A 23,814-nucleotide genomic window follows, 5' to 3' on the forward strand; every position below is an offset into this window, starting at 1 on the left:
ATAGATTGCTGGGTCTTAAGGCAGGCTCATCGCTAGAGTTCTGATGACTCTTCAGATAAGACAGTTTTCTGTAGGTGTTGGACCAGTGTGTATTCCCACCAGCAATGTAGGAGAGAGTCCTATTTCTTTCACAGCCTCTCCAGCCATTGCCATTTCTCCCCTTTTTTTAAAAAAATAATTTATTTATTTTCCCTGTTGTTGCCCTTGTTGTTTAACATTGTTGTGGTTATTGTTGTTGTCCTGGTTGGGTAGGACAGAGAGAAATGGAGAGAGGAGGGGAAGACAGAGAGGGGGAGAGAAAGATAGACATCTGCAGACCTGCTTCACCGCTTGTGAAGCGACTCCCCTGCAGGTGGGGAGCCAGGGGCTTGAACCGGGATCCTTATGCTGGTCCTTGTGCTTTGCACATTTCCCCCTTTTCTAATGTATTGACATCCTCACAGGTGTCACGTGGTCTCTAGTTTTTATTTGTATTTCCCTGATCATCACTGACTGAGAATTTTTCATGTGTCTTCGGGCCCTTTGAATCTTTTCTTTGGACAAGATTATGTCCACATCCCCCCACCCCCATTTTTCAATGGATTTGTTTGACTTTATTGTTAACTTTGGTGAGTTTGTGTGTGTGTGTGTGTGTGTTCTTCTTATCAGTTCTCTGACATATAAAAATTTTCTCCCATCCTGTGGGGGTTTGTCATAGTGATAATTACTTTTGTTGTGCAGAATTTTTTTCAGTTTGATGTAGTTTCATTGGTCTATTGCAAAATCACTGTCATGCATGAGGTTCTGAATTCCCTGGTTTGATCCACAGCACTGGCACAAGCCTGAGCTGACCTGTGCACGGGAAAAAATAAACAAAGAAATATATATCATGGCATGTAATCTCTGTGATGGCAGAGGATGTGTGTGTCTTGTCAGTATCTTCGGTCTCAAGCGAAGAGCCTGGCATCCGTCAGTTTCCTTTCCATTCTGAATGAATTGCCTTTAAGAAAAGTACTGATTAAGTACTGAGAGGCTGGCAGGTGGCTCATTCACTAGATCTGACACTTTATAATGCATGAGGACTAAAGTTTGAGTCCTAGTCCACCACTTGGGAGCATATGTAGGGTGGAAGCTTCATGAGTGGTGGAGGAGCACTGCTATGGTCTCTCCTCTTCTCCTTCCTACCTACCTACACACACGCACACACGCACACGCACACGCACACGCACACACAAACTGGAAAATTTGGCCCTGTTTAAGCACCAGTATCCTGGACTCAAAATTAATAAATCTTTGATTTTTTTTTTATAGCAACACTATGTGCTACTTTTTTTTTTGCCTCCAGGGTGATGCTGGGGCTCGGTATGAATCCACTGGTCCGGGAGGCTATTTTTCCTCTTTTGTTGCCCTTGTTGTTTATCGTTGTTGTTATTCTTGTTGTTGTTGTTGTTGCTGTCATTGTTGTTGGATAGGACATAGAGAAATCGAGAGAGGAGGGGAAAACAGGCGGGAGAGAAAGGTAGACACCTACAGACCTGCTTCACGGCTTGTGAAGCGACTCTCCCTGCAGATGGGGAGCTAGGGGCTCAAATCGGGATCCTTACACCAGGCCTTGCGCTTTGCACCATGTGCACTTAACCCGCTGCACTACCGTCCAGCCCCCCTATGTGCTATTTTTAAAATGTATTTTATTTTATTTTATTTAAGAAATATTTATTTACTGGGGCCAGGCAGTGGCTCACCTAGTTAAGCACACAATACAACGTACAAGGACCTGTGTTCAAGCTCCTGGCCCCCACCTGCAGGAGGAAAGCTTCATGAATGGTGAAGCAGGGCTGCAGATTTCCCTCTATATATCTTTTTCTCACCTCAATTTCTTCTTGTCTCTATGCAATCATAAATAAATATTAAAATTTAAAAAAGAAACATTTATTTATTTATCTAATTTTTCCAGAGTACTACAAGCTCTGACTTGTGGTGTTGCTCAGAGTTGAACCTGGGAACTCAGCCGTAGGCATGAAAGTTGTTTGCAGAACCATTATCCTGTCTTCCAAGTCTTAAGTGCTAATTTTTAAGATAATAATTGTTATGTCCTTGAAATGGTGTTATAAATAAGCAAATGGACCCTGGCGGAAAAAAATTTCCTTACCTTGCTGTACAGGGAAGGAAGGAAGGAAGGAAGGAAGGAAGGAAGGAAGGAAGGAAGGGAGGGAGGGAGGGAGGGAGGGAGGAAGGAAGGAAGGGGCCACCGGGAAATGTAGAATTGTTCAAGTATTGAGTAGCGGCTTTATCCCTGTTGTTGAAAATACACAAACAGAAAATAAAAATTTGGGGGCCAGGAGGTGGCGCACCTGCTTGAGCTCATGCATTGCCATTTTCTAGGAACCAAGTTCAAACTTTCTAGTCCCTACCTTCGGGGAGAAGCTTCACAAGTGCTGAAGCAGGTCTGTAGGTGTCTCTTTTTCTCTTTCCCTCTCTATCTCTTCCTTCCCTCTCAATTTCTCTGGACTAAAACATTAAAATAAAACAGAGTGAATAATCAGAATGTAAAGGAAGTAATTTCTAAAATACTTTAAAGAGAATCTCAAGTCCCTTATCTAAAATATTTTTGAATTTCTCTCTCTCTCTCTCTCTCCCTCTCCTCCTCTCCCCCTCTCACCCCCCCTCACCCCCACTCACAAGGAACTTAGAATGCACCTGATTCTAAAAGTTCAGAGGCTGGAGATGTAATTTTGTACTGAGCTCTTGTGTTCAGGGAAACAATTTCACAGCACCTGAACATTGATGGATTGATAGCATTTATTCAGTTAAATAAATGAAAAGAAAGAGAATCACATATTCTTGGTAGTGAAAATAGTTTAAACAGAAGCACAGCGGTGAGCCCACATGTAATATGCCCAAAGCATAGTGTGCCCCTGTACAAGATGCAGAAGATTAATTTCTGCCAAAATAGAATCTTGTATTTCTGTTGTTCAGCTTTAATATTTGGAAGCAGATGCATATTACTGTGATCAATTTAAGCTGTGCAATATATGTTTCTTTTTTATTTTAATTCATTTTAGTTCAAAGACCTAGAGTTACAGATAATTACTTGACTCTGATTTTTTGGCAATGTGAGTATTTCCTCTGAAAATGTCATATGCTTCATTCTTCATTGCAGAATGCTCACTCACACAGAATAACAAACCTATAATAGGAAAATGGGGAATTTGAAATCTTGGGGGAAGAATTGACATTTGGCTTTTATATATTTACAGGAGCTTTGCTCCGTCAAGATTATTTGAACCTTAGTAGTATTTAAAATATTTAAGCTTGCTTCATTAATTACTTAATTCATTCATTGCCACCGGGATTATTGCTGGAGCTCGATGTTTGCAGTCAAATCAGTCCCTACAGGCAGCCATACCCCTTGTTTTGTTTTATGGGACAGAGAGAGACTGAGAAGGGATGGGGGTGGATACAGACTGAGAGAGAAAGACACCTGCAGACCTGCTTAACCTCTCCTGAAGCACCTTCACACCTTGTGCAGGTGGACACTGGGCTGGAACCCTGGACCTTGTGAATGGTTATATGTGGGCTCAACGAGTCATGGGCACCTCCATCTAATTTATTTGCTCATTAATAATGTACCCCTTTTTGATTCATAAAATATGTGGGTGCGAAGAGAACTAATGAATGTAGGTTCGATTTCAGAGCTGTTGCTATGCCAGTGGAGATAGGAGCTAGGGGAGCCCTGTGTCCTCCTGCCATGTCTGGTTTGAGTTAGGGATTCGGAATCTGCTTCTCCTCCCTTCTCAAACTTAATGTCTATCTGTGTAGGTGAATAAGTCAGACGACTGCTCTAACAGTTATAGCCTCCTCTGCCATCTGAAGATGCATAAGTTTAATATCAGTTATATTTAAATAAAGTACTTTAGACATGGAAACACACTCACACATATGTATATCCTATTTTAAAGAGAATTGAGGCAAATCTCTCTCTTTTCTATTCGATAGAACAGAGAGAATTTGAGAGGGGAGGGAGAGAGAAAGACAACTGTAGATCTGCTTCGCCGCCTATGAAGTCTCTCCCCCTCCTGCAGGTGGGGAAAGAGTTGGGGAGGCTTGAATCTGGGTCCTTGCGCATAGCACTATGAGCCCTTAACCTGGTGTGTGTGCCATCGCAAGCCCCCCGAGATAAGTGCCTTGCCATGAAATTCTGAGCTTTTACTTAGTTTTAAGTTTATGTCAAGTAACACTGGTCATGAAAACCAGGGCAAAATGCAATGCAAGTAACAAGTTCTGCTGGGTGTGGTGGTGCGCCCCAGTCTCCCCACCTACAATCACAGGAGCCCAGGAGTTCTAGCTGTGTTGAGCACCAAGTTTGGCATTAATTTGGTGGTGACTTCTGAGGAGCATTGGACCACCAGTGTACGTAAACTGAGGTGAATGGGCCAAGTCTGGAAAGGACCAGGTCAAAACACCGGTGCTAATCAGCAGTAAGCAAGTTCTGTGTAGTCATCATCATCATCATCTTCATCATCTTTTTTTTTTTTTGCCTCCAGGGTTATTGCCGGGGGCTCGGTGCTTGTACCATGAATCCCCTGCTCCTGGAGACCATTTTCTCCCTTTTGTTGCCCTTGTTGTTTTGTCATTGTTGTTGTTATTGTTGCTGTCATTGGATAGGACAGACAGAAATTGAGAGAGGAGGGGAAGACAGAGAGGGGGAGAGAAAAATAGACACCTGCAGACCTGCTTCACTGCCTGTGAAGCGATTCCCCTGCAGGTGGGGAGCCGGGGTCTTGAACCAGGATCCTTATGCCAGTCCTTGCACTTGGTGCCACCATCATCTTAAAAAAAAAAAAGGAGGGATCATTCTAATAGTTATTTTTTCTTTGCTAGAGATACCACTTTGGAAAGTTTGAAAATATGGCTTCATACACAGGTTATAGCTAGAGAGTTTACCTTTGAGAATTAGATTTATAGGAGTGTGCTTTGTTTGTAGTATGCCCAGTATCACTCTTTAGTATAGAATGCAAGGCATTTGGACTGCAGGCCTCTTCACAGAGTAGTTTCCTTTGGTTTTTGTTCTCATATGTGCTGATTTTAACTACTCAGCTTAGCATAACCCTTAAAAATGATAGGGTCCCAGTTGCAAAATAAATAAAAGATGAGTGAATGCATTATTAAATTTAAGACAATTCAAACTTTATATAAAAACTATTGAAGGTTGACTTCCCTGGGCAGACGACCCCACCAATGGGTCCTGGGGCCCTGTCTCCCCAGACCCCTATCCAACTAGGGAAAAAAAGAGACAGGCTGGGCGTATGGATCAATGTGCCAATGCCCATGTTCAGCAGGGAAGACATTACAGAAGCCAGATCTTCCACCTTCTGCACCCCATAATGATCCTAGGTCCATCTCACGGAGGTATAAGGAACAGGAAAGCTATCAAGGGAAGGGGTGGGATACAGAATTCTGGTGGTGGGAATTGTGTGGAATTGTGCCCCTCTTATCCTATGGTCTTGTCAGTGTTTCCTTTTTTTAATTGTTTATATTTATTTTCCCTTTTGTTGCCCTTGCTTTTTATTGTTGTTGTAGTTATTGTTGTTATTGATGTCATCGTTGTTAGATAGGACAGATAGAAATGGAGAGAGGAGGGGAAGACAGAGGAGGAGAGCAAGATAGACAAGTGCAGACATGCTTTACTACCTGTGAAGCGACTCCCCTGCAGGTGGAGAGCCGGGGGCTCAAACTGGGATTCATATTCTAGTTCTTGTCCTTCGCGCCGCCATGCAGTGTTTCCATTTTATAAATAAAAAAATAAATCCGTTTAAAAAAAAAAGAAAAGAAAGTTGCATTTTGCTAAAACCTACTTTTAATAGGCATTTTATGACATTGGCTCTTACTTGTTTATTTTTTATCTTTATTAATGGTTTCCAAGATTATAAAATAAAACACGGCTATAGTTTCATGCCACACTTGCTATCGAGGTTCTGTGTCCCCACCCTTTTAAGAATAACCTCCACAGTTCTCCTAGGTTTTAGACACAGGTTGGTCACTATTTTTTTTGGTTCCTTCTTCTTCTAGCGTTTGCCCTTCTTCCGTAGCCAGTCAACAGGTCAGGTTGAAAGCTGTCAGGAGCTGCTTGTTGCTGGCTTTGAAAGTGACTGGGATCCAGGTGGATTCAGTCGGCTAGGAAGGATCATCAGTTTCCCCAATGAATGGGTACTCATGGGATGCACCACGAGAAGGTCGATCCAGTGCATCCCATTTTGGTTCCAAGTTTGTGTGTTTCAAATCTCTGTAGTTCACATCTGAGTGAAAGGAGCCATCTGGTATTTATCTTTCATTATCTTATTTACTTCACTGAGCATAATCACCACCAGTTCCATTGATTTTTGTCCCTAAGGACAAATATCTTTTTTAATCGAACAGTCATTTAAGTAATTGATTTTTTTCGTGAAAGAGAGCTACAGAGAGAAATATACAAAAAATGAGACCAGATCACTGTTCAAGTATGGTTTCTGGTGGTGCTCGGGTTTGAATTTTAGACCTCAGAGCATCAGGGATGAAAGTCTGTTGCAGAACTGTTAGACTATCTACCCAGCCCAGGGATAAGTATTTTAAATAAAGATATATACTTTACTTAAATCTTTGAAAAGCATTAGTATTATTTCATAGATGAAGGATTATAGATATGAAGACATTTCTAGAGTAAGGCCTTGATTTTATGACACCCAAGCATTATCCTAAGATGACATGAAGAAAGATAGGCCAATAGGTGGGGGAGAGGGGGGAGAGAGAGAGAGAGAGAGAGAGAGAGAGAGAGAGGCAGTGTGTGTGTGTGTGTGTGTGTGTGTGTGTGTGTGTGTGTGTGTGTGGTTTGCCTTCATAGGCACATGAATAGATGGATTGTTACCTTGACAAAGGATTGGCTGAATGGATTGCAAAGACAGATAGCATAGCATCTAATGATAAGTATTCTCTCTTGACAATAGGACTAGAGCATTGTAGAGATGTGGGCTACTTCCATTGTTCACTTTATATGCTTCTGTACTATTTTAATTTTCCACTACAATAAGCATGCATTGCATTTGCAATAAAAGTGTTTAAAATTGAGAGATTAAATCCAAACTAATAAAAGAAAGAAAAAATTAAAAAGCAGGAAAAACTAAAAGACTAAGCCTTAGAAGCTCATAGATCAATACGACCTATTTCCTTTGAAGGATAGGCCCCACTAAGGGACCTGTTCCCCATTATGATGTCTGTGAACATGGGGTCAATTTGACTTTTACAGGACACACTCACTGAGCAACCCTCCAGGCTAACAGAGCAGAGAGGCTGGACCCATGTCAGTCACTTCAGTCACAAGAAAAATTACTCAAGAGCTGAATTTTCTTTTCTTTTAAAAGTATTTATTTATTTATTTATTTATTTATTTATGGACTAGAGACAAAAATTGTAAGTGAAGGGAGACATTGAGAGGGAGAGGGCAGGGGTGGATATCAAAATGCTTATGCAAAGAGACTCTCAGGCCTCAGGCTCCAAAGTCCCAGGTTTAGTCCCTGCACCCCCATAAGCCAGAGCTATTCAGTGCTTTGGAGAAAGAGACAGAGAGACAGAGAGAGGAATGAGATATCAAGACCTGTAGCACTGCTTCAACACTCCCAAAGTTTTCTTCCTGCAGGTGGGGACTGGGGACTTGAACTTGAGAACAGCAATGTGTGGTCAAGTGAGTGCGCCACTGCCCGACCAAAGTTGAATTTTTAGATCCAAAAAATAATGTCCAGAAACTGACATGTCATATTCAGCGTATCAGTTTTTTAAAATATGTATTCATTTATTTCCTTCCTTTTGTTGCACTTGTTGTTTTATTTTTATAGTTACTATTGATGTTGTTGTTGTTAGATAGGACAGAGAGAAATGGAGAGGGGAGGGAAAGACAGAGGGGGAGAGAAAGACACTTGCAGACCTGCTTCACTGCTTGTGAAGCAACTTCCCTGCAGGTGGGGAGTCGGGGGCTCAAACCGGATCCTTAGCGCCAGTCATTGCACTTTGCACCACATGTACTTAACCTGACTGCGCTACCAGCATATCACTTTTAACCCTTTGTCCAAGTGTTGGTCATTTGAACCCATTTTTCAATTGTTACTGCTGAAAGTGAACATCCAGCAATTTAAAAAGGGATGGCAAACCTCATAAAGTCTTTCCTTCTCTCTACCTGCTCTTTGCTACATTAATCTCTAGTCTTAATGGGGTTGGTTTCCAAACAAGACATGCACAGTCCTGTTCACACAGTAATCATGTAAGTGACCACACACATGTATGCACCATGTCTAATTTTTGATTATTATTTATCAGAATCCTACTCTTGTTCTCAGCTATCAGGTTCCAAAGCTGCTTTTGTAATTGTGAGTCTCCATTAGGACCCTATGCTGCACAGGCCATAGTTTGAGTGTGAAGGAGAATGTTTCATCTGCTTCAGTCTTTCAGTCTGCAGTGTGGTCAGGAACTTAGTAGAATATATGTGAGAACTCTTTTCAGCTTCTGAGAAGTTAACCTTTTTACCTGGGGCCAGAAAGAGGCTAACAAGATACTAGTCGATATTTTTGAGGCTCTTATTTTGTGCAGGGCTCTCTGCTATTTTGTAGAGGCAATGCCAAAGCTTAGAAACAATGAATAAAACATTAGTCTTCGGGTGCCTTGAGTATTTTCAATCTGAATTAAAAATACTCTAACTTTGTGGTCATCACTCAAATGCTTCTTGATTAACCTACTAGTGCTCAATAATTTAAAAAAAAATGAATGTTTCTTTCCTTATCATAAAAATTGGTTCTGTTTCTTAGAGTACGAAATGTTATGCAAATCAAATCTTATTTTTGAGAATTTGATCAATAATTTAAGGAAAACTTTGACACAATGGAAAATAGAGACTCAAGTCAGTTTGAGTTTGTCCAGTGCAGCGAAATAAGAGAATGGGGATGTGGACCCGAGAGCGCTCCATCTGCTTTGGTCACTAGTTATATGACTTGGTGCAATATTCTCAACTTAAAAGAGAGTGTTGAAGAGTGAAGGAGAGAAGGTAATAAGATGCACTGTACATAACTGATGTGTAATTAAAATATTTATTTATCGGATAGAGCTAGAAAAATACAGAGGAGGGGGGAGGTGTGGAAAGAGAAAGAGAAACACCTGTAGACACACCTCGCAGCTCATGAAATATCCTCCCTGCAGGTGGGGTCTGGGGCTTGAACCTGAACTTCTGCTTGCTGATGTGCTTTCTATTGGGTGCACCCCTGCCCGGTTCTGATTTTCAATTAAAAGTCATTTAATAGCTAAGAGAGTCTCTTCAACACAATTTCTGAGGAAATAAATACTTGTGGCTCCTTGTTTTTTTTTTCCTTTTCCCAATGGTATCTTTCTTTCCCTTCAACTCTCTCAATTTTGATTTAACCTTGGTTTACACAATTAGAAATGTTCTGGCAGCAAGGACCCAGGTTCAAGCCTCTGGTCCTCACTTGCAGGGAGGACGCTTCATGAAGGGTGAACAGTGTTACCGGTGATTCTTTTTCTTTCTCCCTATCTCCCCCTTCTCTCTCAAATTGCCTCTGTCCAAAAAAGAAGGATAAAATGGTTGGTGAATTCATTGAACAGGCTCTGAACCCCAGTGATAACCTTGGTGATAATAAATAATAGTAAAGGTTAAAAAAAAAAAGAAAGAAATGTTCCAATGTTCCAGGATATAGTCACATTGTCATAAATAGTGTGTACCAGAGAAGTCACGCAACATCAAAGTCATCTGTCTCCATTCTGGTTATCACCGTAGTCCTACAAAGTTCAGGAGAATGCCTACCTTATTTTCAGATTTATTTGCTTCAGTCATCAACATTCCACCAATGAGCAGAATTATTTCTAGTTGTTTTTCACTTATTTCCTTCAGCATGATAATTTCCAGTGACATCCATTTTATCCAACACAATATAATCTTGTCTAATTGTAAAGTTATACTACATTGCACATTGTATCCCATCACTTACTTTGAAATAATGCCCCTACTTGATTGGTACATTAATCGTCGACTATAGTTGTTGACACACAGGTTCAAGTTCTCCTTGCCCCATGATAGGTGTCAGCAAGATACTCTCTTCCCCAACTTAGGTCCCTTCCCACCATCATTCCACTCTTAAGTTTCACCATATGTATTCCCTTATTGTCTTTGCTTCCTAAGTTCCATCTATGAGCAAGATCCTCCAGTATGCAGCAGTCTGCTTCCGGATGATCTCCCTCAACAGAACAATATCAAGATCCATCCAAGAAGTGACAAATAAGATGAGTTTGCTATTTTTGATAGTTTCATAGTACTCCACCAAAACTTTCTTAGCCACTCATCTGCCCTTCGGTATCTGGCTTGCTTCCAAGTTTGAGCTATAACGAATTGTACTATTATGAGCATAAGTGTATAGAGACTTCTTTGAATAGGTGTTTTTGTTTCCTTTGGACAAATTTCTAGAAAAGGAATTGTCTGGTAATATGGTAGGCTCATTTCTAGTTTTCTGTTTTCCACAGGAGTTGGATCAGTTTTTATTGTGACTAGAAGTGTGGGAGAGTTCTTATTTCACTACAGCCTCTATAACAATAGTTGGTGTTTCTCTCTTTTTTAATAGAGAATGACATTCTCGCAGGTGTAAAGTGGTATCTCACTATTGCCTTTATTTGGTTTCTCTCATTATCAGGACTTCCTTCCTTCCTTCCTTCCTTCCTCCCTCCCTCCCTTCCTCCCTCCCTCCCTCCTCCCTTCCTTTCCTCCTCCTCCTCCTTCTTTACATGTCAACAGGGGTTTGAATCCACAGCATTCCCACCACCAGAGTTCTGAATCTTCAATCTCCTCACTGCAATCCACCACAGTTCCCCTAAGGTTGGAGACATGGGCCAGCAATAATCTCTACAACTATCTGCCCACATTTACACATGATCACCCCCCTTTTTACCTGTTCCAATCATCTTTTCCCCTCCAAACCGCTCATGACAGCATTACTTCCTCCATATGGCCCTCTCCTTTTCCTTCTCTCTCTCTCTGGGTGCTGGTGGAGCTGGAGATCAGAGCCCTTTTATCTTCCTCCTCTGTCTGGGAAGATGATGTCATGGCTGGAAAAGGAACAGAAAGCTGGAACAGGGAAGACAGTATGGGAACGGTGTACAAATATTGTTGACTGTGAACCCTGTTGATTTGCTCTGATCTGGGGCCCATATTCAGCTTAGGAGCCTATGTGACCTCTGCATCCCTGCAGATCTGAGCTCACATTCTGTGGTCATGAGTAGGAACATTCTAAGCTGCCCCAATATTAGGACCCATCTTCCTCAGGTGTTGCATAGAGTATGCTGTCCAGCCTCCCTTCAGAGGATGGAACATTCCCTACCATTGTTGATCCAAGTTGAGGGCAAGGTCCTATGGGGGCCCACAAAGGGATCTATTTTGTTGTTCCTGATATAGATGACCAGTAACAATGGAGAGAGGGATTTATTCTGAGATCAGGGTGATACACCTGGTTAAGTGAACATAATACTATGCTGAAGGACCTGTGCAAGGACCTGGGTTTGAGCTTCTCACTCCCCACTCCCCTCTGGCAACGAGGACACTTCATGAGTAGGAAAGCAGGTCTGCAGGTGTCTGTCTTTCTCTCTCTCTCAGCCCCTCCACTCTCAATTTCTGTTCTCAGTCCTACTGAATAAAGTAGAAGAAGAAAAGAAAAAAAAAGTGAGTCGGGTGGTACCACAGTGGGTGCAAAGTGCAAGGATCCTGGTTCGAGCCCCAGGCTTCCCACCTGCTAGGGAGTTGTTTCACAAGCAGTGAAGCAGGTCTGCAGGTGTCTGTTTTTCTCTCCCTCTTCTGTCTTCCCCTCTTGTCCCCATTTCTCTCTGTCCTATCCAACAACGACAACAATAAAAATAACTACAACAATAAAATAATAATGGCAACAAAAAGGAATAAATAAAAAATATTTTTTAAAAAAAAAAGAAAGAAAAAGATCACTAAGAGAAGTGGACTCAGAGCCACCACTGAGCCCCCTGGAACAGCCCTGGAAGGGCAGAAAAAAAGAAAAGGCTATGCTCTTAGATAGTTGAATGTATAAATTTTTACAATAGTTACTATAATAAAATAATTGTACATACAACTTCCCCTTTGAAGTACCTATCATTGAGGGATTTGCCTTGGGACTGCTTTTATTCCAGTACTCTTACCTGCATATTTCAAAAACATACCAGAAAACACTGTAATGATATCTGTGTCAAAGGAAATGAACATCTCCGTTCTGGCTCAGTTGTTTATCGCTATCATTTCTCCCACTGAAGAGACTGAGGGAGAAGAAATAGAACATTTGTGTGGGAGTGAAGAAGATCCTGTGTGGGCTATGAAACTTGCTGTACTTTTTCTGACAGTAGGGGGAAAAAGTCAAATTGGCTAGATGAAAAGCAAAGCAGGAAGTCAGCAGGTGACAATTAAGGAAGCAGAGCTGAATGCTGCTGGGCTGAAAAACTTCTCAATTGGTGACACCAGTAGTTCTGCCCACAACAGCTATGTAGAGAGGATTGTGAAGCTCCACAAATACTTTGCTTCTCGCAATAGCTTCCTGCACCGGCCGATTAGCTTTTGCTAGATCAAGCCGGCATCTATTCTCTTGGTTTTAGAGACTATGCACTGAAAATTATTTCCTAAGGTTTAAAGTCACAAAGGATTATTTTTATTTTTGACATTTAAAAATCAAATACAAACCTAGCAAGTAGTTGAAAAAAAAACTCTAGTGGTGGAAATTGTGTGGAGTTGTACCCCTCTTATCCTATGTTTTTTTTTAATGTCTCCTTTTTAAAAATAAATAAAAAATTAAAGAAAAAAGAAAAAGAGAATTCTTGAAATGTATTACACGGGGGAATCAAAAATGTAAACACACGACATTTAACTTTGGGTGCATATAGAAGATGTTGCTATTTGGATAAAAGCATTCCACTTAAAACCGGTTTATTTGAAACTTGTGAGGTCAGGCTGGTTGAAAATTCCCATTTGTCTGGTGTTTACTCTTTTGCACTTGTTCTCAGGCATGGTAAGAATGTTTGGTTTGTAAATCTGCAGAACTCCCATGCACACCCCTCCCTCCAGTCCTGCAGTGAGGCTGTGTTTGTGAAAGACAGTCTTTTAGTATACAGCGAGGCAGAAAGACTTAGGTGACAGAGACAGATTAGTAAGAGGCATATTAAGAACTTTAAAGTTCTTTACTTGTAATTTGTTTTCTCCACTGTCATCTAAGATCCATGAGTTGTGATCTCATTGTTTTGATCCACTGTATTCTGATAGACCAGAATGCCTCTTAGAATACAGCACAGAGCTGGGTGGTGGTGTACCTGGCTGAGCGCAGATGTTACAGTGTGCAAGGTTCTGGGTTCGATCTCCTAGTCCCCAACTGCAGGGAGAAAGCCCCATGACTGGTGAAGCAGGGCTCTCTAGAATACAGCACTAACTCTGATGTTACATGCATTTTCACAATCTCATATTGTGGTTTGAGGATTTTTCTTCAACCAATACTAGTACTCGCAGGTGTTATTATTGATCAGATTGAATATGTAAAGTTGTGTTTTTGTTGGCAAAGGTATAGTTTACATTGCTTGAGGAATCCCCAACATGCTGATGTAGTTTTCAGTGTATCTGGAGTCTACTGCAAAGTCCTGGTTTGTTTTTCCCTGTTTGGCCCTAGATTAGCATTATGCATTTTGAGAACTGTTTCTACTTAAACCAAGATGATATTGATAGTTCTAGTTGGCTGTGTGCTAAGCATTTATTGAAAGGAATAACTGAATGTTTAGAAGGCAGAACTGTTTAGCATGCCTTTGGAAGTAAATTGAATTCATTGCTTTTTATGATTAATTTTATCATGAACCGGAATTATTTGCACTGTTTTATTTTGTAGCCCTTTAATGAGAAGAATTGTCACTAGTTAATGAATGTATCTTGAATCAATGAGTGAAAAGCTGAAATAAAAGAATAGGTTCATTAAGGAATATTTAATTTAGAGATGGCAGTGTATGTCTTGTAGTGTGTTTACCTTGAGAGGACCCATGTACATTATGCTCTCATTAGAATGTCATGCATCCATTGTATACAATGATTTGTAAATGGAAAATGAACATAGAATGTAGTGCTAGTTGCAAAATTGAAAATAAAGCAGGCCTAGTCTCGCTTTAATGAATTACTCCATTGTTAATGATATTTCCCCTCCACAACTTAAAACTCTAGTGCTTAGAGGTAAGATGACATGATAACACAAACCTCCATTTACAAGTGTTGGAATGATAATTCACTTTCAGGTCTGTGTTTTTTTTCTTTTCCCTTTCCCCTAGCAAGCTGGTTTTTGACCAAGTCTGTACTTTTGTATTTCATATTTTTTGTATTTAGAACTATCTCACCCTTCGGCTGAAATGTGACTACAGGTTTCTTCTTCCTGGTTCACACAACCCCCATTCTCTTAGAAACAGTGTGTCTGGTTATTTTTAATGTTTTATTCTTAGTGCAGATTCTCTGGGAAATGATTCTGGTTTCTTCTGATGGTGGTTTCTAAGTGATTTTATTTATTTATAATTTCAAACAGGCTGGCTAGTAACCCAGAGTGTACATTTATGCATCAGTTACCTTCTAAGACCATCTTCTTTTCTGATTCCATGATATGCACATTACTACATCATTCAATTCCTGTCTTTCTCCTGGCAGGAAACTGACCTGAGCTTTAGACAGTGGAGCTTCTTGTTCACATTTCCCAAAGGTGTTCCAAGGTTGTGCCTGGCAGCTGGTTAATCAGATTTTCCTGAGGTTGATTGCTCTCGATAAGAACTGTTTTCTTGAAGGCACCTGTTTCCTAACAAACTGATTTGCATTGCCATTTTTGGTAGGTGTGTATATTGGGGGTATACCGAAAGGCAGCTTTGTTTTTTCCCCCTCCTTTTTAGTCTTTACTTATCCTTTCATTATATGACAAAAAATAAATGCAATTACAGAATGGGTGCATGCCAAATACAGTGTGTGAAGGAAAGAAAAAGTGATTTTCAATCTCAGTCTGCCCTTATACTTTGAAGCATATGCCCCTAGCCTTTTCCATGAAAATTGTTATTATAAATCATGCATCTTTTTCTGTGATCTTATCTTTTTTATTTTTATTTATTTTATTTTATTTTATTTAAGAAAGGAGACATTAACAAAACCATAGAATAAGAGGGGTACAATTCCACACAATTCCCCTAACCCGATCTCCATATCCCATCCCCTCCCCCTGATAGCCTTCCCATTGTCTATCTCTCTGGGAGTATGGATCCAGGGTCGTCGTGGGTTGCAGAGGGTGGAAGGTCTGGCTTCTGTAATTGCTTCCTTGCTGAACATGGGCGTTGACTGGTCGATCCATTCTCCCAGTCTGCCTCTCTCTTTCCCTAGTAGGGTGGGGGGGCTCTGAGGAAGCAGAGCTTCCAGTACACATTGATGGGGTCGTCTGTCCAGGGAAGTCTGGTCAGCATCTTGCTGGCATCTGGAACCTGGTGGCTGAAAAGAGAGTTAACATACAAAGCCAAACAAATTGTTGAACAATCATGGACCTAAAGACTGGAATAGTGCAGATGAAGTGTTGGGGGGGTATTCTATTCCCTGCATGCTCTTGTGTACTTCTGCTTTCAGGTAGATATTTTTAGTTTATGGGCACATGTGAACCTATGCTCTATCTCAGGGGACCTGGACTATATCTAGGTTTGGGGACTTTATTGGGGAGTGGACCACCTGGAATGGAATTAGAGAATACTATGAAAGGAAAGGTGTCACCCGAGTGATGAAGCTGAAGGGTTGTCATTCCATACCTGAAGTCTCTGGTCACAGTCTGAAGTGAAGCATGTTGGGGTGGCACTCATTGCGTTGATTAGGTTGCGATCCCCGCGGATGCAATATTATTTGATTTGAATTAAGAGCAGCATGCAGAAAAGTGGGCCCCACCCTAAGGTTCCAGGACTGGGGGAAATACAGGCTCCATAGTGGAAATGTGAGGTTCCTGTTGTCTTAGGGTTCAAGAAGACAATGGATAGTTATTGTTATCGTCACATTATTTGGTGATAGGGTTAACTTTGGAAAGTCCCTTTGTTAGGGTTTAGGGTATAATACCCAGCATTTTGTATATAGCTGTGCTACCAGTTACTTCTGTTCTCCCTGGTCTAGGCTTTTGAGAGAGTCAACATATCAAAGACAGCCTATGTATTAAAAAGACTCAGTCTGTGTTTTAAGAAGTTCTAGACATATGATCAATTTTTCCCCTCTCATATTAATTAAATAGTGGTTTATATAATGTTTACATTTTAATAGGATTGTACATAAACACCACTCCCACCACCAAAAGACTGTGTCCCATCCCCACCATCCACACCCGCCCCCCCACTCCCCCGCCGCGCCGGTAAGCCCAATGGCCACCCTCCCCTTCACCACAGGGTTTTTACATTGGTGCCCTGTGATTTTATCTTTTAAAGATTTTATTCTCTAATATTGCCCAAACTCTCCAAAAGCAACATTTCAATTTTCCATGTAATTTTTACCTTTAGCCAATCATGTGTAATTCTCTATCATGTTATTTGGAATGGATTATTTGTCTGATAAAGTATCTTTTTTCATGCTATATTGTAAATAGGACTTAAATTTCACATAAAGGTTTTCTGATTATTGCTTTGCAATAAGATTCCTGAGGGGGGGGAAACACTACTGAATCGAGATTTTTGTAAGGGTTTTCTAGACATCGTCAAACTATTTTTTTTTTAATTGGAACTACTTGGTATGTTTCCAATAAACTATCACTGAAGCTTCTGTGACATTGACTTTTATCATGTTATCCTTTAGTAATTTGGTAGGCAAAATAATAGAATAAATATCACCTTTATTTTGAATTTTTGATTACTGTTAAAGTTCCATTATTTTAGGGAGTCGGGCTGTAGCGCAGCGGGTTAAGCGCAGGTGGCGCAAAGCACAGGGACCGGCATAAGGATCCCGGTTGGAACCCCGGCTCCCCACCTGCAGGGGAGTCGCTTCACAGGCGGTGAAGCAGGTCTGCAGGTGTCTATCTTTCTCTTCTCCTCTCTGTCTTCCCCTCCTCTCTCCATTTCTCTCTCTGTCCTATCCAACAACGACGACAACAACAATAATAACTACAACAATAAAACAACAAGGGCAACAAAAGGGAATAAATAAAATAAAATATTTTTAAAAAGTTCCATTATTTCATAATTTACTTTTGTTACACCTAAGTTATTAAGAATAGGACTCACTGTACTATAGAAAATGTAGAAAAAGTTTGGTGATGACAAAATTAAAATATATATATTTTATTTTCTTTGAAATATATATATGTGTATATATATATATATATATATATATATATATATGAGAGAGAGACACAGAGAGAGAGAGAGAGAAAGAGAGACAGGCAGACCCACCCACAGACCAGAGCACTGCTCTGCTCTGTTATGGTGTTGCAGGGGATTGAACATGGGGTTTTTTATCTTCAGGCTTCAAAGTCCTTTTATATAATTGTCATTATCTTCCCACCCACTTAATGACAAAATTTGCAGCCAAAGGTCATTATTTAGATCTTTTTCCAGAGCTTATGGCTTCAAATATGCCAGGAAACCATCTTCTAATAGAATGGAAGATGCTGAGAACTATGATGTAGACAGACGGTTCTAGTCCTGATTCAGAAGTAGCCTTTTTAACTAAATATCAAACCAATATCAGCTGCTTCAGTTCCCTCACTTGAAAAATTTATTGTAAAATGTCAGCATAATCAGTGTTACTGATTATAAAATACTATGACTTTCACTTTTTGATACTTCTAGAGATTAGAATAGCTCTTATCAGATTGAACTCTTGTGGCCATTAACTCTTTATATAGTTGCTATTTAGGAGGATTATGTCCTTATTTTTTGCAAATTAATTTTTATCAAAATTTATTTATTAAATTTATTTAAGTTTCTTACTTAATTTTGCAAAGTCTTTTTTTTTGGGGGGGGGGTGAACTTGAGTCCTGGGGGACTTTTTTGTCCTTGGTGTTTTACTGCTCTGGGCCAGTTTTTTTGTGTCATAGATAGATAGATAAATAGAGAAACACACAGAGAGACAGAGATAGAGGAAAAAACACTGAGGTTTCCTCAAATGTGGTTGGACTTGGGCTTGAGACTGTATTGTGAATGTGACAAAGCAGGAGCACTAACAACAAGGGAAACACAAATGGGAAAAATGGCCTCCAGGAGCAGTGGGTTCATGGTGCAGGCAGGCATGTGAGGGTGATCTGGCTGTGACATCTGTCACCCCATTGATTGCCAGGGTTGATTCAGCTGATCTGGCTGCCTAGGCAGGTTTCCCCTTCCTCCCTCACCACTCCATGTGCGTCCCTCCCGAAGCTGCACGCTTGGTGGAAGAGGACGGCCTTCCCCGAATAGAGACTGACCGGTCTTCGGTTCCCTGCTAGAACCTCCAAACAGGCTCTCATGGTGCAGGCAGGGAGCCCCAGCAATAACCCTGGAGGCAAAACAAAAAAATATGTGCTAGTATATGAGCATAAATCACACCCCATCTTTCTCACAGTCCACAAATGCTGTAATGTGCACTGCATACTTTTTGTTGTTGTTGTTGTCGTCACTTTCTGTGTAATATGATTTTTAGAAATTTCTGTGATTTACACTACTGTCTCTATTCAGCTTCTTAACAAATACTAAAGTGTCCAAAGATCTCCAGACATTGACCTTCATGCAGTTATCACTGAACGATAGGCCTCATCATGACATTTCTTCTGATTTCTAGCACAATGTACTGTCATGGGTGATTTGTTGTGTGGCTCATCCACCAAGTACTTAGAACACAGGCTAATAAGATTCTATGGGAAGTGAGATTGCTTTGTAAATATGCAGTAAATGATGAAAGGCATTTCCACCTGCCAGCTGCTGCTTCTGGTTTTCTGTTAATAGTTGTAATGGTCTTCTACAAGTAGGTTTAATTTTAATAACTGAAACAGCAGTTGCAATATAACAACAACATCAAGATTTAGTATTTTACAAGATTGTCCTTTTTGATCTTTGCATGACCATGATGACAGTGGGATTCAGATTTTTGTTTCACAGATGAGAAAATAGAACTAATGTATGTCAAATATATTCCTTGTTAGTTAATTAAATATTTTTTGGCACCAGGCTTATCACTGGGGCTCCATTCCTGCACTATGAAACCACCTCTCCTGGTGCCCATTTCCATCCATTTCTTTCTGTAATTATGATAGAAATAGGTTAGAGCCAGAAAGTGAGAGAAGGGGAGAGAGAGAGAGAGACACCTGGAGCACACAGAGAGACATGCTGCTACTAATGAAGCTTCCCTTCAGCAGATGGGGACCTGTGTCTGGAACCTGGTGACAGCACCACCACTCACTCTCCATATCAAGGATATGGAGATTACAGATGCGAATATGTATGCTTGGAAAAAAAAACATGCCTTTAGATTAAAAATCACTCTTTCATTGGATCATATTGAATGCATCAGCTGCCACTCAGGATTGGAAATCCAGACACGAAGACGAATCAGTCTCTTGTTTTTTTTTTGAAATAAGAGCGGTTATGTGGGTCACGTACAATCTCTCGATGTACAGGGTTCCAAGCGTGTGTGTGTGTGTGTGGGGTGTAACATGGACTTCAGGCGGTCGGAATTTTAAGATGCGAGGTGAGTTTCTTGGTGTCTGTAGAGGCACGCCACACTCAGTTGAGACACTGCCAATTGGTTTGCTTTCAGAATCTTGCTTATTAGAATGAGGTCTCTGGTGATTGCTAGACTATCTGAAAGTGGAGTCGCCAGTGGTGTGCTTGTTGGTAGCATGATGGAAATTTTGTAGCCGGGCAATTGTTTGTTACATGAGCTCAACCTGTGTTTATGACTGCTTGCTACCATGGTGACAGCATAAGTGGGTTCCTCCTTCTGACCTCTTTCATTTGATTCTGTTCTGCCCCCCTTGGATTTGCGTCAGACCTATATATGGACGCGTTTCCAAACACTGGAGAAACTATCCAGTGAACATGGAGTGACACATAAAGGAGGCGGTGCTCTCTGGGCCCTTGGCGCCTGGCACAGGGCGCATGCGCAGAGCTGGTGCGCGTGGCTTCCTGGGTTCGCGTGAGCTGCTCGGCCCTCTAGCAGTTGGTATGGACGCTCTATAACCTTTGGGGCTGTTGGTCGGACATACCCGGGCTTTTCCAGCCAGCCTGCACCTCCTGCCTACCAAGTCGTGCACGAGGCCAGATTTGTGCTTGATCGCTCATCACCGGTCCATCGAGAGCAGGAAAAATCCGCGTGCCGTCCAGGCAGCCGACTCGAGCCGCTGCAGCAAAGGTCCTGGCCAGCCGAAGCGATGGTGAGTCCCCAGTGCACGGTCCCCACTGACTTAAAGCAGCCAACACCACTCACCCAGCAGGGGGATGTGGAAGAAGCTCCAGAGAAAGAGCTTCAGGAAGTAAAGAAGAGGTCGCACTCTGCGGCAGTAATGAGCCATGTCACCCAAAAGCTTATGGATCTCTTCCGATCTGCTCCCCGGGGTATTCTCGACATAAAAAAGGTGGCAACCCAACTGGGAGTAGGAAAAAGAAGGGTCCAAGACGTAATCAATATTTTCAGCGAGATGGGGCTCATTGAAAGAAGATCGAATAACCGTGCTCGCTGGATCGGCTTTGACCTTAGCAACCAGGACGAAGGGCCCCAGCAGAAGAAGCTGAAGGAAGACATCTTACAGTTCCAAATGACCGAAGAAGCTCTGGATGAATTGATTAAGGATAGTGCTCAGCAGTTGTTGGAGCTAGCCAATGACAAAGAAAACCAAAGACTAGCCTACCTGACGATTCAAGACCTTAATGCCATTCCCGTCTTCCAGGAGCAAAATGTTCTTATAGTGAAAGCTCCTGAAGAAACCAAGTTGGAAGTGCCGACCCCGGGATTCGACTCCATTCAAGTTTATATAAAAAGCACCAAGGGCCCGATTGATGTTTATTTATGTGAAAGGGAGGATCACATGGCTAATAATATGCCCCACGCTGGAGAAACCTCTACATCGGAAAGCAAGCGTCCTGAAGAACTGGATAAAGAATGAAATTCTCCAACAGTAACGAGAAGAATTTCTTAAAATGAGCACCTGATAGCATTTGAGAATCCCACTTTTGCAAAGTTTATTCATTTTTCAGCATTTAAGCCTGAGTATCTTTGAATGGTTCATTACTAAGATTACTGGACAGTTTTTGGTTTCTAGGTGGACATTTGAATTCTTTATATTCACTGCTTGTTTGTTCAATGGACACTGCTTACTGAAAGAACTTTCCTGAGTTATTCCGGGCATCAATGGCACAACCGCTGAAGAACGCAAGTCACCAACCGCGAGAAGCTGGGTTCGAGACTGGTCCACAACTGCAAGAGGGAAGCTTCACCAGCGGTGGAGTAGGCTGCAGGTCTCTCTCCCCCCTTCCCTCCCTTCCTCTTCCCACCTCTCTCCCCCCTCTTTTCCCCTCTCTCCCCCACCCCCTTCCTCCCCTTCTGTCGCCCTATTTCTCTGTCTTAAAAAAAAAGGCAACAAATCAGTCCCCAGAAAGGCGAAGGCACCAAGTCACAAGGAGAACCCTGGTGGCTGAAAGGAAAAGACTGCGTTACTAAAATAGTCATTCAGACCTGACACAGACATTTCTTTATAGATTTTATCATTTTGTTGAAGGTTCTTATTGTTGCTGTCACAATGGAAAGATAAGTTCCATGTTTGCTTCATTTTTATGTGACTGTGCTGGTTTTTGTGCATCTAAATGTGATTTTTTGGTATGTAGTTGTATAATGCTTTGATAACTTAAGAAAATGTTTTAAGTGAAACTTTCCACCTTTATGCATCCATACTCATACATCTATGGGGAATAACAAATTCTTAACATTCTGTGGTATCTGTGACTTCTCATTAGAATCCTGTTCATTGTCCCCATAAACTCGGTGTTGAAATTTCACATGTGTTATTTGTTTTAAGATCATAAAATTAGTGGAAAGTATTATAGCCTGGCTCTTAGTGCCAAGATTGGAGTTCACTAGCTCCTGGAGCAATTTCCTCTTTGCAGACTGCGGTGCCCCCAAGACGTAAGGGGCAAGTATGCAGTTGCCATCAAGGATTGTACTGGACGGAAACTGGTACTTTGGTGGGCATAATACATTTGAAGACATGTGGAATTGGATTCTAAATCATACATTGTTTTAAGCCAGCACTGTTCCCTTTAAATACTACAAATAAAAATGCCAAAGTTACTGTATGAAATCTTTTTGGATTCTTTTTAAAAATATGAATATGCATTTCCTCTGTCTTCATTTCAAAGCCTATTTAACTCTTAATATCTCCTTTCTATAGAGTGGGCCCACCTCCTCCTCTCTGGTAGTGTTTTCCTCCATCCTTTGTGAACTATAAATGGTTTCATTTTACAGGGGATTTTAATCTCTAGTTCCTGTTGATGCTTGGTGAGTTTTGTGCAGTGTACTTATTTTATTTTCAAAATTCCTCTTGGAGTGGCTGCGTGACCCTAAGGCACTATACTCAGCATGTTTCAAACCAGTCCCTTCCTGTGAACCTCTCCACTCCTTCCATTCCATTGCCTGGAATGCTATTCCCTACCCCCCACACCCCCTAGCCCATTTCCAATACATGAAATCCATATGTATATTAGATTCCTGATAATAAAGAATTTCCTAAATCCTCAATAACTTATTTTTATTTTATTATTGAAAAAATATAAAGAGAGAGAGAGAGAGCGTGAGCGAGAGAAAGAACTTCAGAGTATCACTCTGGTACATGTGCTACTGGGCATCGAACTTGGGACCTTATACTTGATTGTCCTACTTTTTATCCACTGCAACACCTCCCAGACCATAATTCTTTAATAATGGAATAATTCCCCCTTTTCTTAAAAATATTAAGGCATTGGCTATTACCAGTTATAGGAAAAATGTCAGTTCTACTTAGGAGTGAAATTATTGTGTACTTTTTAAAAATAATTTTTAAAATTTTATTAGTGATTTAATACTGATCTATAAAATTTCAAGATAACAGGTACAACTCCATACCATTCCCACCACCAGAGTTCTGAATCCCCAACCCCTCCATTGGCAACTACAGCAGTTCTCTTAAGGTTTCAGACGTGTTAATTATTATTTCTGTGATTATCTGTCTATATTTGTATATATCTGCTCATCCTCCCCCCAATGGTCCCTGTTTCTCTTCCTTTTGAAGCCCCCCACACACACCCCTATTGCTACATCCAAATGCCCCTCTCCTTTTCCTCTTCTCTTTGGGTTCTGATGGAATTGGAGTTCAGAACTCTCTGGTCATCTTCCCCCTAGCATTTCTCCCCCACTGCTAGTATGGATCATAGTTCTCTTTTGGTGTTCTGTCTTCTGTAATTGTTTCTCTGCTGGACACGGGTGTTAGCAGATGGATCCATACCCCCAGCCTGTTTCTGTCTTTCCCTGGTGGGGTAGGGCTCTGGAGAGGTGAGGATCCAGACACATTGGTGAGATCGTCTGCTCAGGGAGGTCAGGATGGAATCATGATAGTGCCTGTAACTTGTTGGCTGAAGTTTCCGATGTCTCCACTGTAGTTGGTGCTTTTGGTTAAGTCCAATATTTCTTTTTTTTTCTTCTTTTTTTAAAATTTTTTATTTAAGAAAGGATTAGTGAACAAAAACATAAGGTAGGAGGGGTACAACTCCACACAATTCCCACCACCCAATCCCCATAACCCACCCCCT

At 41.2% G+C, this 23,814-nt stretch overlaps 2 protein-coding genes across 8 annotated transcripts in view; both read left to right on the forward strand.

The window, feature by feature from the left end:
- Positions 1–23,814, forward strand: part of DMD (dystrophin) — a 2,449,111-nt gene that overhangs the window by 695,041 nt on the left and 1,730,256 nt on the right. The window lies entirely within an intron of this gene.
- Positions 20,427–21,190, forward strand: LOC103109716 (transcription factor E2F6-like). Its single transcript, XM_060183518.1, has one exon. The coding sequence runs from the start codon at positions 20,541–20,543 to the stop codon at positions 21,138–21,140; it is 600 nt and encodes a 199-aa protein (XP_060039501.1). The 5' UTR covers positions 20,427–20,540; the 3' UTR covers positions 21,141–21,190.

This window comes from Erinaceus europaeus, chromosome X (assembly GCF_950295315.1).
Source record: "Erinaceus europaeus chromosome X, mEriEur2.1, whole genome shotgun sequence".
NCBI classification, from domain to species: Eukaryota; Metazoa; Chordata; class Mammalia; order Eulipotyphla; family Erinaceidae; genus Erinaceus; species Erinaceus europaeus.